General features: G+C 43.8%; 2 protein-coding genes across 5 annotated transcripts in view; both read left to right on the top strand.

Annotated features, from left to right (window-relative positions):
* The window catches only part of actr3b (actin related protein 3B), a 9993-nt gene extending 8264 nt beyond the window's left edge, over positions 1-1729 (top strand). For both annotated transcript variants that reach the window (XM_030349098.1, XM_030349099.1), the window contains one exon: positions 1-1729. This exon is cut by the window's left edge and continues 254 nt beyond it. The gene's annotated coding sequence lies outside the window, so the exon portion shown is untranslated.
* Positions 1730-1956: 227 nt separating this feature from the next.
* On the top strand, positions 1957-13332 carry LOC115537290 (uncharacterized). 3 transcript variants are annotated; one of them, XM_030349097.1, is made up of 6 exons: positions 1957-2092; positions 2362-3641; positions 4832-5412; positions 5479-5650; positions 9481-10533; positions 10979-13332. In XM_030349097.1, the coding sequence occupies exons 2-6, from the start codon at positions 2528-2530 to the stop codon at positions 12886-12888; spliced, it is 4830 nt and encodes a 1609-aa protein (XP_030204957.1). In that variant the 5' UTR covers positions 1957-2092; positions 2362-2527; the 3' UTR covers positions 12889-13332. The 3 variants fall into 3 exon arrangements, with proteins under 3 accessions (XP_030204957.1, XP_030204955.1, XP_030204956.1); XM_030349095.1 differs by having other exon boundaries at positions 4832-5650; XM_030349096.1 differs by having other exon boundaries at positions 1957-2234; positions 4832-5650.
* The last annotated feature ends 73 nt before the right edge of the window (positions 13333-13405 follow it).

Raw genomic sequence — 13405 nt, 5'->3', positions numbered from 1 at the left:
TTAGTGCATTTCAGTTGTAAGCCAGTGAGAAATTTGTGATTGCAAAGGCTCAATCCAAACAGATCAGGTGTGATTTTGCAAATGGATTTGGATTAGTTTACTTTGCTGCAGTACGAATGCAGCCTTTATCATGTTTCGTGTTGTCCTGAAACAGCTTCCCCTTGAATCACTGTCCTGCTTGCTACACAATCAAAGTCTGTCAATTGATCACACATTCATGTCGTACAATATTGGCCTAGTCTTATAAAGAGTACTTGATAGATGCTGTGAGTAACCTATTTATTTTAGGTTTATGATAAGAGTTAATTAATCAAAAGAACATGACCACATAATTGTATTTATTTAAAAGGGTTTAACCAGTTCTTGTTCACCACGCCAGCTCACAGCCAATGTGCTGATCATACATTCAATGGAGAAATGCATATTTTGAAACACACTTTATTTTCAGAAGATCCCAAATAAATTCCCTGCAATGTGGGGAATGCACAAAGAAATGTAACAAATGTATAGAGCCAGGATGCGGACATCAAACCCCTACTGAGCACAGGGACTGACTGATTGGGATTGCAGGGCAACAATGTATTTAAGGGCTGTAGAGCAAACATCTTGTAGTGTTGTGGATTTCTGTCCAGAATGACAGAATGACATGGTAATATTTTACTGTTTACTTTTTATGGTTTGTTGTGTTGTCATGTTTTGAATGAAAAGAAAATTGATGTGTGCATTCTCATACACAATGCTATCGGTGCCCCTTCACAATCACGTTTTGTGCATGCGTGCACGACGTGCGTGCGCACGCGTGTGCGTGGGTGGGTGTGTATGTGTGTGTGTGTGTGTGTGTCCCACTCCCGGTTTCCCTTTGATGTGTTGCTATGTATTTGTGCTGACCCCTGTGTGTTCAGTGCCTGTTCATAATACTATAGGGGTGAACAGCAGAATACTGCATTCAGATTGTCTATATATTTGTAAAACAAATTATAGTTTATCAAAGCAGAGAGAAATAAGAAAAGAGACATACTATGATGTTATATATTATAAAATGTAGTGTAAAATAATTGTTAATGTGCAGGTGTATACTGTAGGCTTACAGAATGCACTGAGGCATTCAACTTGACCATGAACAGGCGAAAACCACCAAACACTAAACCGTCCTTCCTTAATTATAATTAGCTCATGAGTGTAAAGACCTTAAGTTGTTATTGAGGTCCAAATTATTCAGGAACACTGGTGTCCTTTTGCAAAGATACACAACGTATTATATCTGGAACCTAAATAAATGAAATGGCTAACTATCCCACTCTTAATTTTAAATTAGATAATGAATAGCAACAATATACTAATCTTTAGCCAATCTGTCTTTGACAAGATGACAAATTAAGGTAAAATGGCATTAAACCTGTAAAGCAAGAACAGCTCCTGGATTTGGCATATGGAAAGGTTTGGGCTTGGTTTAATTGTTCAACTTTCATCTCTTTATGCGCTTATTAAATCGTTTATATTAGCCACCCACAGAGAATATAAATATATATGTTTAATTTTATTAAGTCCACACAATAGTTGGTCATCTATAATAAAGGTTGTGTTGACAATTCATTATATAGTAGGCCTACGCATGGAAAACCGAATGTAATAAAGACTGCATTTGATAAACTGTTTTTGATGACAAATGACACTGAACTGAGCCAGATGTACGAGGAAGAATTTGAATAAAGACACAGCACCTTCAACATTTTTTTTGTTATTTTATTGAGTGGCTTATTTTTTTTAATTTAATGTAATTTTGTCAAGGAAGTTACTCAGGAAAATTGTAAGTCAACTCTCTTCCAATGGCTTCCAGTATGAATAATAAACTACAAAAAACTCAGAATAATTAAAACCTTACCATTTGAAAGTGGTCCATATGTTGATGCTAATTTGGTATTCGACCTTTATTGTGAAATGCAAGGTTCACCTACCGGAAGTGTGTGTTCGCTCACTGCTCCGTTAGATACGTTGTCTTTTGCCCGGTTTTAACCAAAAAATATTAGTAAAATAACATAGCATTTCGCATATTTTGACCTCATGAAACCCACCGGAGGAAGAGATACATCAGGTAATATAGATGTGTCATTATATGTGCTCGGCAGCATGACTTGGTTCGTCGGAATTGTACATGTTATAACAGTTTAGCCAAATTGTTAAAAGAACAACAACGATATACCCCATGGGAAGCATGTAGGAACGATAACGAGAGAGTGAGTTACATGATACTGTGTCCCAAAGTGGTTACCAAATGAAATTGAGTTATTTTATCACTCTAGCTGGATGGATTCAATGACTATTGTTGCTGACTGGTTTAGCCTGTTTATCTTCTCTTTTCAGCATAGAGAGAAAGAAACGAGAAGGTCCATATCCCACAGTTCCGGTCACTGAATTATCTCCCAGGATTACCGACAACTTTTTCCTCTCCTAAGGGTGTTGAAGCTTCACGTCCATTGAAGACATACAAATTAATCATGTGCATGTGACTATTTTTAATTTTGAAAAAATGTCTTTAAAACGTGATTTGAGATCCCTTGGTTTTGATCCGTCTCACAAAAATTGTTTAGCCGGAGAGGAATTAACCAAGGTGTATTTGAAGCAGCGCAGATCAGTCCTGGAGAAAGCACTGCATGAAGAATCACCTTTTCCACGTCTTGAAGAAATGTCAAAACCAGAGGCATATGTCGTGGAGAATAACGACAAGCTTACCATACAGTGTCATTTTTGTGGCAACCACATGGCCATGGCAACACTTCCTCCTCCTTTCCAACTCGTCATGCCTAGTGAAGGAAGAGAAGCAAAGTCAGTGGAGAGCAGAGATGCCGCTGTCCAAGTGGATCTGCCGCCTACAACGATGCTAATGTTAAAGACCAGTAACAAGGAACACGACTCGGCCGGCCGCAGTCCTCATGGGAACACCACAACCGGGCGCACCACGGCCGGAACCGCCACGGCGTGGTACGCCACTGTCGGGGGCCCCGCGGCTGGGTACCCCATGGCCGGGTGCCCGCCAGCCTTTCTGATGGACCCCAGCCCATCTTCCAACTCATCTCTGTCCCCACCTGGATGGAACACCTCTGCTGGGACCACTGTTGGGAGAGGTGTGTCCCAATGGAACACGTCTTCGCTAAATGAATCGGTGACCAAGCAGCACCAGGAGGCCCAACTGCCCCCAGTCGACCCAGTCCGATCCACTACTCCCATCTGCATCTCCTCCTCTTCCTCCTCGGCTTCCTCCAGCCCCTCCTCATCGCCCCGCCCCCACTCCTCGTCCACGTTCCTCCCAGTCACTCTTCCCAACCTCTATACTTCCCTGACGCAAACCAAGAAGGCCCTGACGCAAACCAAGAAGGACCTGCCGCGACTAAAGAGGATCCTGCCCAAACCCAGAACTGGCCTGCAAAGCCCCGGGCCCCCAACCCTGAGCCCCCAATCCTGCACCTCTCTGGGCCTCCGAGCACCTCCCTCTCCCCTGTTTTCCTCCCCCCCTAGGACCAGCAGCCTTGACTTGGAGGAGGGGGTGGACCTCACCCCTCCTGGCCTCATAGCTCCTCTAAGTCCGCGGCTAGCAGAGGAGGAGGAGAACGAGGAGGAGAGCCAAGCGAAAGAGGCTGTCGCGGGTGAGTTTAGTTTGAAGTAATGCAGTGATACCTGGTTAAAACATGTGTTTCTTCTAAATGCAACAAGCTCCAATCTTTCAACAAAAACATATGTTAAAGGACAATCCCGGTGTAAAAAGGATCTGGGATATGTTTAATATGATAACGAGTTGGAATGCTCGTTTGGGAGCAAAAAAACGGGTATGGACGCATTCTTAGGTTGGTTGTTTTTAGCCGATTCTACCAAAACGCTATAAACTTGGAACGATGGGGGCATGTGTTTATGGTAAAAACTAAATCGCTACTTTAAACCACTTAAAAGGCTAGAAGTAGCCCAACACTTCTTTGGCAGTATAATAAGGGTCTTAACATATAAAACGACATTGATAACTTTGTAAGTGTACAGATTGTTTATTAAAAAGGACATTTTATTCACAAAATACCAAAGTAGATCACCCCTCGACGCCATCTTGTTTTTAAGAATCGAAAGGTGACGAACACAGAGATTGTGACATCCGTCAGCAACACGCAAGCTCTGTGTTGGCCAATCTTCTCGAGCAGAGTCTTAAGAACAGGAAGGCGTCGACGGGGAACTACTGATGGTATTGTGTGTGTATAAAACGTCCTTTTTAATAAACAATCTGTACACTTACAAAGTTATCAATGCCTTGTTTTATGTTAAGACACTTATTATACTTCCAAAGAAGTGTCGGGCTACATCTAGCCTTTTAAGTGGTTTAAAGTAGCGATTTAGTTTTTACCATAACAAATACCCCCATCGTTCCAAGTTTATAGCGTTTTGGTAGAATCGGCTAAAAACAACCAACTTAAGAATGCGTCTATACTCGCTCTTTTGCTCCCAAACGAACATTCCAACTCATTATCATATTAAACATCCCAGATCCATTTTACACCGGAATTGTGATTTTTAAAGTTTAGTTTAGTACTCGGCATTTTACATAGATTTAAATCGACATAATACTGAAATTATTGAAGGGATATAAATAAAGTGAGTGTTATATTATTTCCTTCATCATTAATTCAATTTGTTTATATATTTTTGGGGCACGATTTTGGGCATTGTTCTCCTATGCCAATGTCGTTTGATTCTGTCTGTTGGATCTGTAAGAGTATCACATATTTCTAAGCACATTGTCTCTCTGTCTCCCTGTGTCTCTGTGTGTGTCTCTGTGTGTGTGTTCTCTCTCCAGGAGGGACGAGGGGAGCGCCTCATGAGTGTTCTGTTTGTCTCAGGGACATGAAGACCAAGCAGCGGCTGATGGTCCACTTCAGGGTCCACACGGGAGAGAGGCCCTTCAGGTGTGAGTTATGCAGCTGTGCCTTCGCACAGGTGGGAAACCTCCAATGTCACGTGAAAAGCAAGCATCCGCTGGCGATCCCAGAACCCAGTGGTGGCCGCATGCGCCGAAAATCCTCAAAAAAGGTTGCCATGGCGGGCGACGGCACTCCTAGCCCCCCCAAGGCAGCAGAGGTAAACGCTTCTGTTGGTTTCCAGGGAGCCAACAAAGCTCTGAGCGATTCTAGGAACGCTAGCAATGCTCCTGCTGAATCCAGGCTAGCGGCCTCTGAAAACCTTGACATTGACCGCACTGCGGGCATTGAATTGACTAACGTGGCTACCATTGCTAATGACGTTGTTGGTCGTGAACCCTCCAGTTTCCCAACTGACTTCCCAAGGAGTAGGGACTTCAGTGCTTGGGACGTCCACAATGCCATGGAGCTCAACCCAGTCATGGAGGTCGATGATGCCAAGGGAAAGGGCCTGGAGGAGGCGGTGGGTCCTGGCTTTCCTCCTGGACTCATAGCTCCTCTTAGTCCGCAGCTAGCAGAAGAGGAGGCGGTGGGTCCTGGCTGTCCTCCTGGACTCATAGCTCCTCTTAGTCCGCAGCTAGCAGAGGAGGAGGGGGTGGGTCCTGGCTGTCCTCCTGGACTCATAGCTCCTCTTAGTCCGCAGCTAGCAGAGGAGGAGTCGGTCGAGGAGGCGGGCCGAGGAAGTAAGGCGATGGCTGGTGAGTTTAGTTTGGAATAATCATGTATTATTGGTGGTGTAGTCGATTTGGAGTGAAGTATTTGGTTATGTCATTGATGTCGGTTTAATGTGATCGCATTTTTGGCTGATTGAACCTAAATGTGTTTTTGAATACATGCATCTTTTTCCAAAATTATGATTTTGTCTAATTCAATGAATAAACTCACTAAATTTGGAGAACGAAGTGTAGAAGTCCCTATGGTTTGGATTTGTAAGGCATTGAAAATGTATTGCAAAATAAATGTTACAATAGATTTAACTCATATTAAAGGCAATGATTAAAGTGGAAAGGAAGCAATCAAATAAAACATGTCTATAGCACTAGTTAAATATTTAAATATACCATAAATACAAATAAAGTCGGAAATATGTCCCGTTATTCAGAATGAAGCACAAACACGTTGCATTAATTACAATGTTTTCAGCCTGTGCGCCGCCATCTCTGTTTTCAGAATACGATGACGTCACGAGAATGGTTGGTATTAACATTCTATGTTGTTTACATAGCGGCTCATAGCCTCACAGGTAGCTTACTGCCTCAACAAAATGGATATGGACGAATTGGATAGACCCACCAATGAGGGCAGGCATCCAATTGCCTATGCTTTTGAGCCAGTAAGAGAAGTCGGAGTTTTAGTGCCCCCAACAGAGCCTGACTATGGAGGAGAAATAGATGAAGGAGAGAGAGATGTATCTGAGCGCACAGGAAACAATCGGTGGTGCTTGTGTGGGGTTTGTGTCCCTATGTCCACTGACATGGAGAGTGTCTGCTGCCATGAAATGAACCTGTAGTAATGCAGTGCAAGATATGTATATATATTGCACATTATATATTATTACATTATTATATTTTTTATATATATATATATATAATAATTATTATAATATAATAAGATAAGAAAAGTAAAGTACACGGGTGCAGCAGCTGGGCTCCACGCTGCCTTACAGTTCGTTAATTTCATGATACAAGTAATTGTCGTGCCATTTGGGTGTGCACGTGAATATGCGAAAATAGTGCAACCGACGGTGTTTGCAAATGGATTATTTCCGATAACAATGGATTATTTTGGCGATGGATTAGAAATTATCAAGAGCATGGAGCGAGCTAGTCTGCAAACAAGACAATCTTCCAACAGTGAGTGTACTTGTACTAATTTATCTGTTTCTCTAGTAGTAGAAGCTAAGTGTACCTCTCGTTCCTCTGCCTGGCAAGCACGTTTCTGCGCTCTTTCGCTGCGCATAAGAGCAGCGCCCGGGTCCGATCTGACGGGTATGTCCGTGTCTCCAGCACTATATCCACTAAAATTAAAAATAGTTGGCACAGCATCTGGCTTCAGGCGATTGGTGGGACGGCGAACAAATCTCCCATCTTCAGAAAAAGCTCCCTCTTCGATGTAAACAGCCTCTATAAATTGGTCGCTACATACTCTCTGCCCTGGTCCCATTGGGGGGCTGAGGCGTTTCAATGCAGCTAACCATCTTCGGAGCACTTCAGGCTTCTTGACGGGAATTACATGGAAATGAACTATTCTACCGCTCTCCTTTAACCGATAAAATTCGTTTGAACAGCCAGGGGCAATACAAAAGGACCCCCCTGTTCTTCTTCCAATATCCGACATGTTTATTTTAAAGAGCCAACCATTCTGATGACGTAGCGCCTGCGTTTTTAAAACATGGCTGCGCCCTAGAGGCGAAAGTCGTTATAAACATGTCATTTTACGGTGAAACTACTTGAATTTCAGTATTGATGAAAATCCATGTGTTTCCAAAAATGAAAAAACAAACAAAAAATTGACACAGTTCTCAGTGCTTCATTTCCACTTTAAGCGGAAGTAAATAAACAGTTAGGGCCCTATCTTGCATCCGGCACAATTCACTTAATCACTGGCGCATGTGTCGTTACTAGTTTGCAACTGGCGCAGAGCGTTCTTTTCCCCCCTGTGCCACGCGCCGGTAAATTAGGGAATTTGCGCCCCGAGGGGCGGTTCGGCAAAAGGGGGGGGGGGGCGTGTTCTGGAGCAAACGATCCCTGGTGCTATTTTGCAGTTTCAGAAATCACTTGCGCCACAAACCAGGGAATACCTGGTTTAATGTCAGTGGCGCGTTGTTCAGATGCTATTTTAATGGCGCATGCATAATGTTTAGGGATGTCCGATATTGGCTTTTTTGCCGATATCCGATATGCGATATTGTCCAACTCTAAATTTTCGATTCCGATATCAGCCGATGTCGATATTTGGGTTATTTTTCCTCAAACCTAATTTAGGTAACATTACATATCTCCTGTTGTGGAATTAACACAACATGCTTAATGTTATTGTGATGCCCCACTGGATGCATTCTTGAATGCAACAAGGCTTTCCAAATGTTAACATTGTCTGTGCAAAATAAGAAAAATACTTCAACTTAATTTAAGGGAAAAGTGCCATGTTTATTTTTATTTTTTTAATGGTCTCAGACAACAGTTTGGATTACACTCTCCCTGAGATAATCTTGACAATGCCCACAACAAATAGGGCAAACTTGACTTCACAAATGATAAAACATTGTGCCTGAACAACTATGTGCAACATAGCAGTATGTTTCTTTAACTAAAACTCAATAACCTTAATTGAATAAATGCACAAATATGAGTCAATTACAATGTGCACTGTACTGTACATTTATTTGAGCTATAAAAAAAAAAAAATCGGTTTTAAGGCAAAAAAAATCCGATACCGATATTGACAGATATTAAATTTTTATGCTAATATCGGGCCCATAATATCGGTGGGCCGATAATATCGGACATCTCTAATAATGTTGCATGTGCACCTCGCGCATACACTTTGCTTCTCTCATCTACCTAGCCACACATTCTTGGTAAATTATTTGGGCAAGAACAGCTGATACAGCGGCAATAAGTTGTACTTTTAAATCAATGCATCTGCAAACACCGTACAGCAAACACATATTTTCTTGACACAGACATCGTGTACATGCCCATAACTTTTAGGATTTATTGTATTTATCTGTAAAATAATTATGAATGCGGGCACGCGTGTGTGCGTCAATCTGTTTAAACACACGCAAACTAAACACGTAACGCATAATACAGTCCATGGCACTGTATATTAACGGGGCGACGCATGCATATTAGGAACACAAGTCGATAACGATAATGCATTCAATACTGATAAGGAACGATGTTTATAATGTATTGCGTATATCATTAAATAGAACCACAGTTACCGCATATCATATGTTATATCATATACGTTTTCTTTGCCGCCATTTATTTGAGGACTCAGTATTTCTGAAGTTGTGGAAGAAAACCTTATTCCGTGTGTAAATTAGGCCATATTATTTGGCCATAAACTGAGCCATTTGAAGTTTGAATTGCATGTGCATCTGTCTCATCGCAGACTGAAGACGCGCTGTCAAAATATCAACTCGTCAGAATCAAATGCACTCATGGCTCTTAAAGGGGATGGGAGCTGGCACTCTCATTGGTTTATTGCACGTTACGCCCAAACCACACCTACGGGTAATTAGGCTACTTTCGACCAACCCTTTTTAGATTTGCGGCAGGCGCAAGAGTAATTTTCGCGCCGGTAAAATAGTGACTTCGCCATAGAACCGCCCACAAAGCTACTTGCGCTTCGCGCTTCTCACTTGCGTTTCAGACCGTTAAAATAGGGCCTTTAATGTAAATGATTTCTTTCACCTCATTGCATTAGGGTGTTGGGTCTAAGAGCGTCACATATTTCTAATCATATATTCTCATATCCTGTCTCTGTGTGTGTCTCCTTCTGTGTGTTCTCTCTCCAGGAGTGACGACTGGACGGCCCTTTGAGTGTTCCATTTGTCACATTGACATGAAGACCGAGCAGCATCTCCAGATCCACTCGAAACTCCACACCGGCTACTGGTGTGAGTTATGCAGGATTTCCTATAAATCGGGGAAAACCCTTCGCTTTCACATGAAGCGGAAGCATCCGCTGGCGATCCCAGAACCCATTGGTGGCCACGTGCCCTGCAAATTCTCAAAAAAGGTTGCCATGGCGGTCGGTAGCGCTCTTAGCCCCCCCAAGGCAGCAGAGGTAAACGCTTCTGTTGGTTCCCAGGGAGTGAACAAAGCTCTGACTGATTCTAGGAAAGCTAGAGATGCTCCTGCTGATTCTAAGCTGGCTGGGAACGACAACATTCATATTGACTGCGCTGCGATCATTGGAGAGACTACCGGGGCTAACATTGCTAATGACGTTGTTGGTCATGAACCCTCCAGTTTTCCAACTGATAGAGCGTTGAGTAGGGACTTTAGTGCTGGGGACGTCCACAACGCCATGGAGCTCAATGTCATGGAGGTAAACCCCGACGTGGTGGTCAAGCCCAACGTGGAGGTCAACCCCATCCCAGAGGTCAACCCCATCCCGGAGGTCAACCCTGACGTGGTGGTCAAGCCCAACGTGGAGGTCAACCCCATCCCAGAGGTCAACCCCATCCTGGAGGTCAACCCCAACGTGGTGGTCAAGCCCAACGTGGAGGTCAACCCCATCCCAGAGGTCAACGCCAACGTGGAGGTCAACCCCATCCCGGAGGTCAACCCCATCCCAGAGGTCAACCCCATCCCAGAGTTCAACCCCAACGTGGTGGTCAAGCCCAACGTGGAGGTCACTCCCATCCCAGAGGTCACCCCCACCCCGGAGGTCAACCCCAACGTGGAGGACAATGGCGTTGAAGGGGTCAATGATGCCAAGGGAAAGGGCCTGGAGGAGGCGGTGGGTCCTGGCTGTCCTCCTGGACTCATAGCTCCTCTTAGTCCGCAGCTAGCAGCGGAGGAGGCGGTCGAGGAGGAGGGCCGAGGAAGTAAGGCAATCGCTGGTGAGTTTAGTTTGGAATAATCAAACTTGTATTATTGGTGGTGTAGTCGATTGGAGTGAAGTATTTGGTTAGGTTTGGTTTTTGGCTGATTTAACCTAAATGTGTTTTTGAATGCTACCAGCTACATTTGTTTCCAAATGTATGCTTTTGTCCCATTAAATTAGTCGACTCGAAAACTTCGGATGGAGAAGTGTACTACTCCGTCGGGTTTGGATTTTTAAGGCATTGAAAATGTTTCGGAAAATGCATTTTACAATAGATTTAACTAGGACTTCCTGAGACATATTACAGCAATGATTAAGTGGAAATGAATAAACACTTAATGTAAATGTTCCTTCCCCTTCATTTCATTAGTGTGTTGGGTCTCAGAGTTGTACATCATTCTAAGCATATATTCTCATATTCTGTCTCTGTGTGTGTCACATTCTGTGTGTTCTCTCTCCAGGAGTGAGGACGGGGACGCCCTTTGAGTGTTCTTTTTGTCACATGGACATGAAGACCAATCAGCTTCTCCAGATCCACTTAATAGTCCACACGGGGCGCTACAGGTGTCAGTTATGTGGCATTGCCTACATAACGGTGGGATCCCTTACGAATCACATGAGGCTGAAGCATCCGTCCATTTCGAGTTTCCCCACGGCAGCAGACGCTTATGTTGGTTTCCAGGAAGCCACCAAATCTCAGACTGATTCTAAGCAAGCTAGCTCCGGAGAGGCTAATGTTTCTAACATTGACAACACTGCTAGCTCCGGAGAGGCTAATGTTTCTAACATTGACAGCACTGCTAGCTCCGGAGAGGCTAATGTTTCTAACATTGACAGCACTGCTAGCTCCGGAGAGGCTAATGTTTCTAACATTGACAGCACCGTTAGCTCCAGAGAGGATAATATTTCTGACATTGACAGCACCGCGAGTTCGAGAGAGGCTAATGTTTCTAACATTGACAGCACCACTAGCTTCGGAGAGGCTAATGTTTCTAACATTGACAGCACCACTAGCTTCGGAGAGGCTAATGTTTCTAACATTGTCAGCACTGCAAGCTCCGGAGAGGCTAACATTGCAAACGGTTCTGCCTTTGGTTTCAAGGAAGCTAGCAAAGCTCCTACTTATTATAAGCATGGTGGTTACGACATTGGCATTGACAGCGTTGTTGACGAGGTCAACGGCATTATGGAGGTCAACCCGATCACGGAGGCCAATGATATCAAGGGGGAGTTCAAAGACATCACAGAGGTCAATGACGTCTCTGAACTCAATGTTGTCAGGGAGGCTTCCAATGATGTTAAGACGAAGGTCTATGGTGTCATGGAGCTCAATCATATGGAGGACACAAACGCTGTGGTTGGCAGTGATATCACAGTTCTCACCAGGAGAACCCGGAGAGACCATCGGGAGCAGAGGAAAGACTTCTTCTGTCTTGAGTGTTTAGAGTGTTTCCGCATGGAGGAAGATCTCATGAAACACGAATACGAGAAGCACCCGCATGGGGAACAACCCGAAAGCAACGACGACAACAGTAGAAGCCCGGAGCCGTTTGTTCATCAACTGAGGTGGAGCTCTGAAGAAAACCTCTTGGCGCTTAGCACAGACTCGGAGCCAATGAACTCTGGCGAAGTCGAGACGAAACAGACATTGCGGCAAGGTCGAAAGAGGAAAGCTAGTTCCCCCAGACTTTCCGAAATCCCAGTGGAAAGGTCGACGGGGAAACGTAAAGTAAAAAAGAGAGTGCCAAAGAGTTACACAGGCTCTGGAGCCAGGGGCGGAATGGATGCTCCCAAGCCTGCGTTTGGAGAGATCCATATTCAGGGCAGACCCCAGAAGGTTCCACAACCCGTGGAGAAATACTTTAAATGTGTCAGAATGAGTGCACGGAGCTGGCCCTGCAAAACTGCACTGCAAAACTCAACAGATACACAAGGAAGACCGACGGATACAACAGCTGGCCAGACAGAAACACCAGGCAGGCAGACACACACACCAGACACATTGGCCAGAAGGATAGACCAACCAGACAGACAGATGGACACACCAAACAGACAGACAGACACACTGGCCAAACGCACGTGCACAATGACCGACAACCAAGGCAGGCAGACAATCACACAGCCAGTGAATGACGGTGACGGTGAAACCAGTAAAGAGTACCCGGTTGGAGTGGAAGCCAGCAGAGAAGAGAGACACACTGGAACAGAGAGACAGGAAACAGGCTCAACGTCTGAAGCCCCAGAAAGAGTCAACACGCTGGACGGAAATATGCCAGGCTTCCTAAAGCCCTGCTCCGTCAAGCTCTTCTGTTTGCCACAGCATACTCTAGAGGCGCATCGCATTAAGGGATTGAAAGGAACTCTATTCTAGAAGCTTCTTATCTGCCAAGGTCTTTGTTGCGGTTCCGGGGGCATGCTAAGAAACTGCAAATTTATGAATTTACCTGCTGGATTTCTATGTGAAATTCAAATACATTGACACTTTTTAATTACTTATATACTTTTTACTTTTTATGTATTCATTTTAATGAAAGTAGACGGTTGTATCAACTTCCTATATCTATTGTTTCCCTGGGGCCTTGGAGTTCACAGGCCATTCATTTTTGACAGTGTTGTTAAAAGTATTGTTTCAGACATAGTTTAACATGAAACATAGTGTTGTCCTATAGTTTTTAATGGCGGACATTAACTCCCATTGTGGACTTACATGTGGTGCCTTGTTGTAAAAAAAAAGTGTTTGACTCGCTCTCTTGCATGGAAATAATTCAAATTTTATTGACAACGAAACTCAGAATAAAAAGTTTATTGAAATATACAGTTTATTGTAATAAACTAACATTTGTCAATGTTAGTCAACTTAAAACCTATCTCTTCAGGACCACCTACAA

The sequence above is a fragment of the Gadus morhua genome, chromosome 23 (genome assembly GCF_902167405.1).
Source record: "Gadus morhua chromosome 23, gadMor3.0, whole genome shotgun sequence".
Classification (NCBI taxonomy): domain Eukaryota; kingdom Metazoa; phylum Chordata; class Actinopteri; order Gadiformes; family Gadidae; genus Gadus; species Gadus morhua.
Note: the sequence above shows the minus strand (reverse complement) of the source record. Positions and strands in the feature narration are given on the sequence as shown.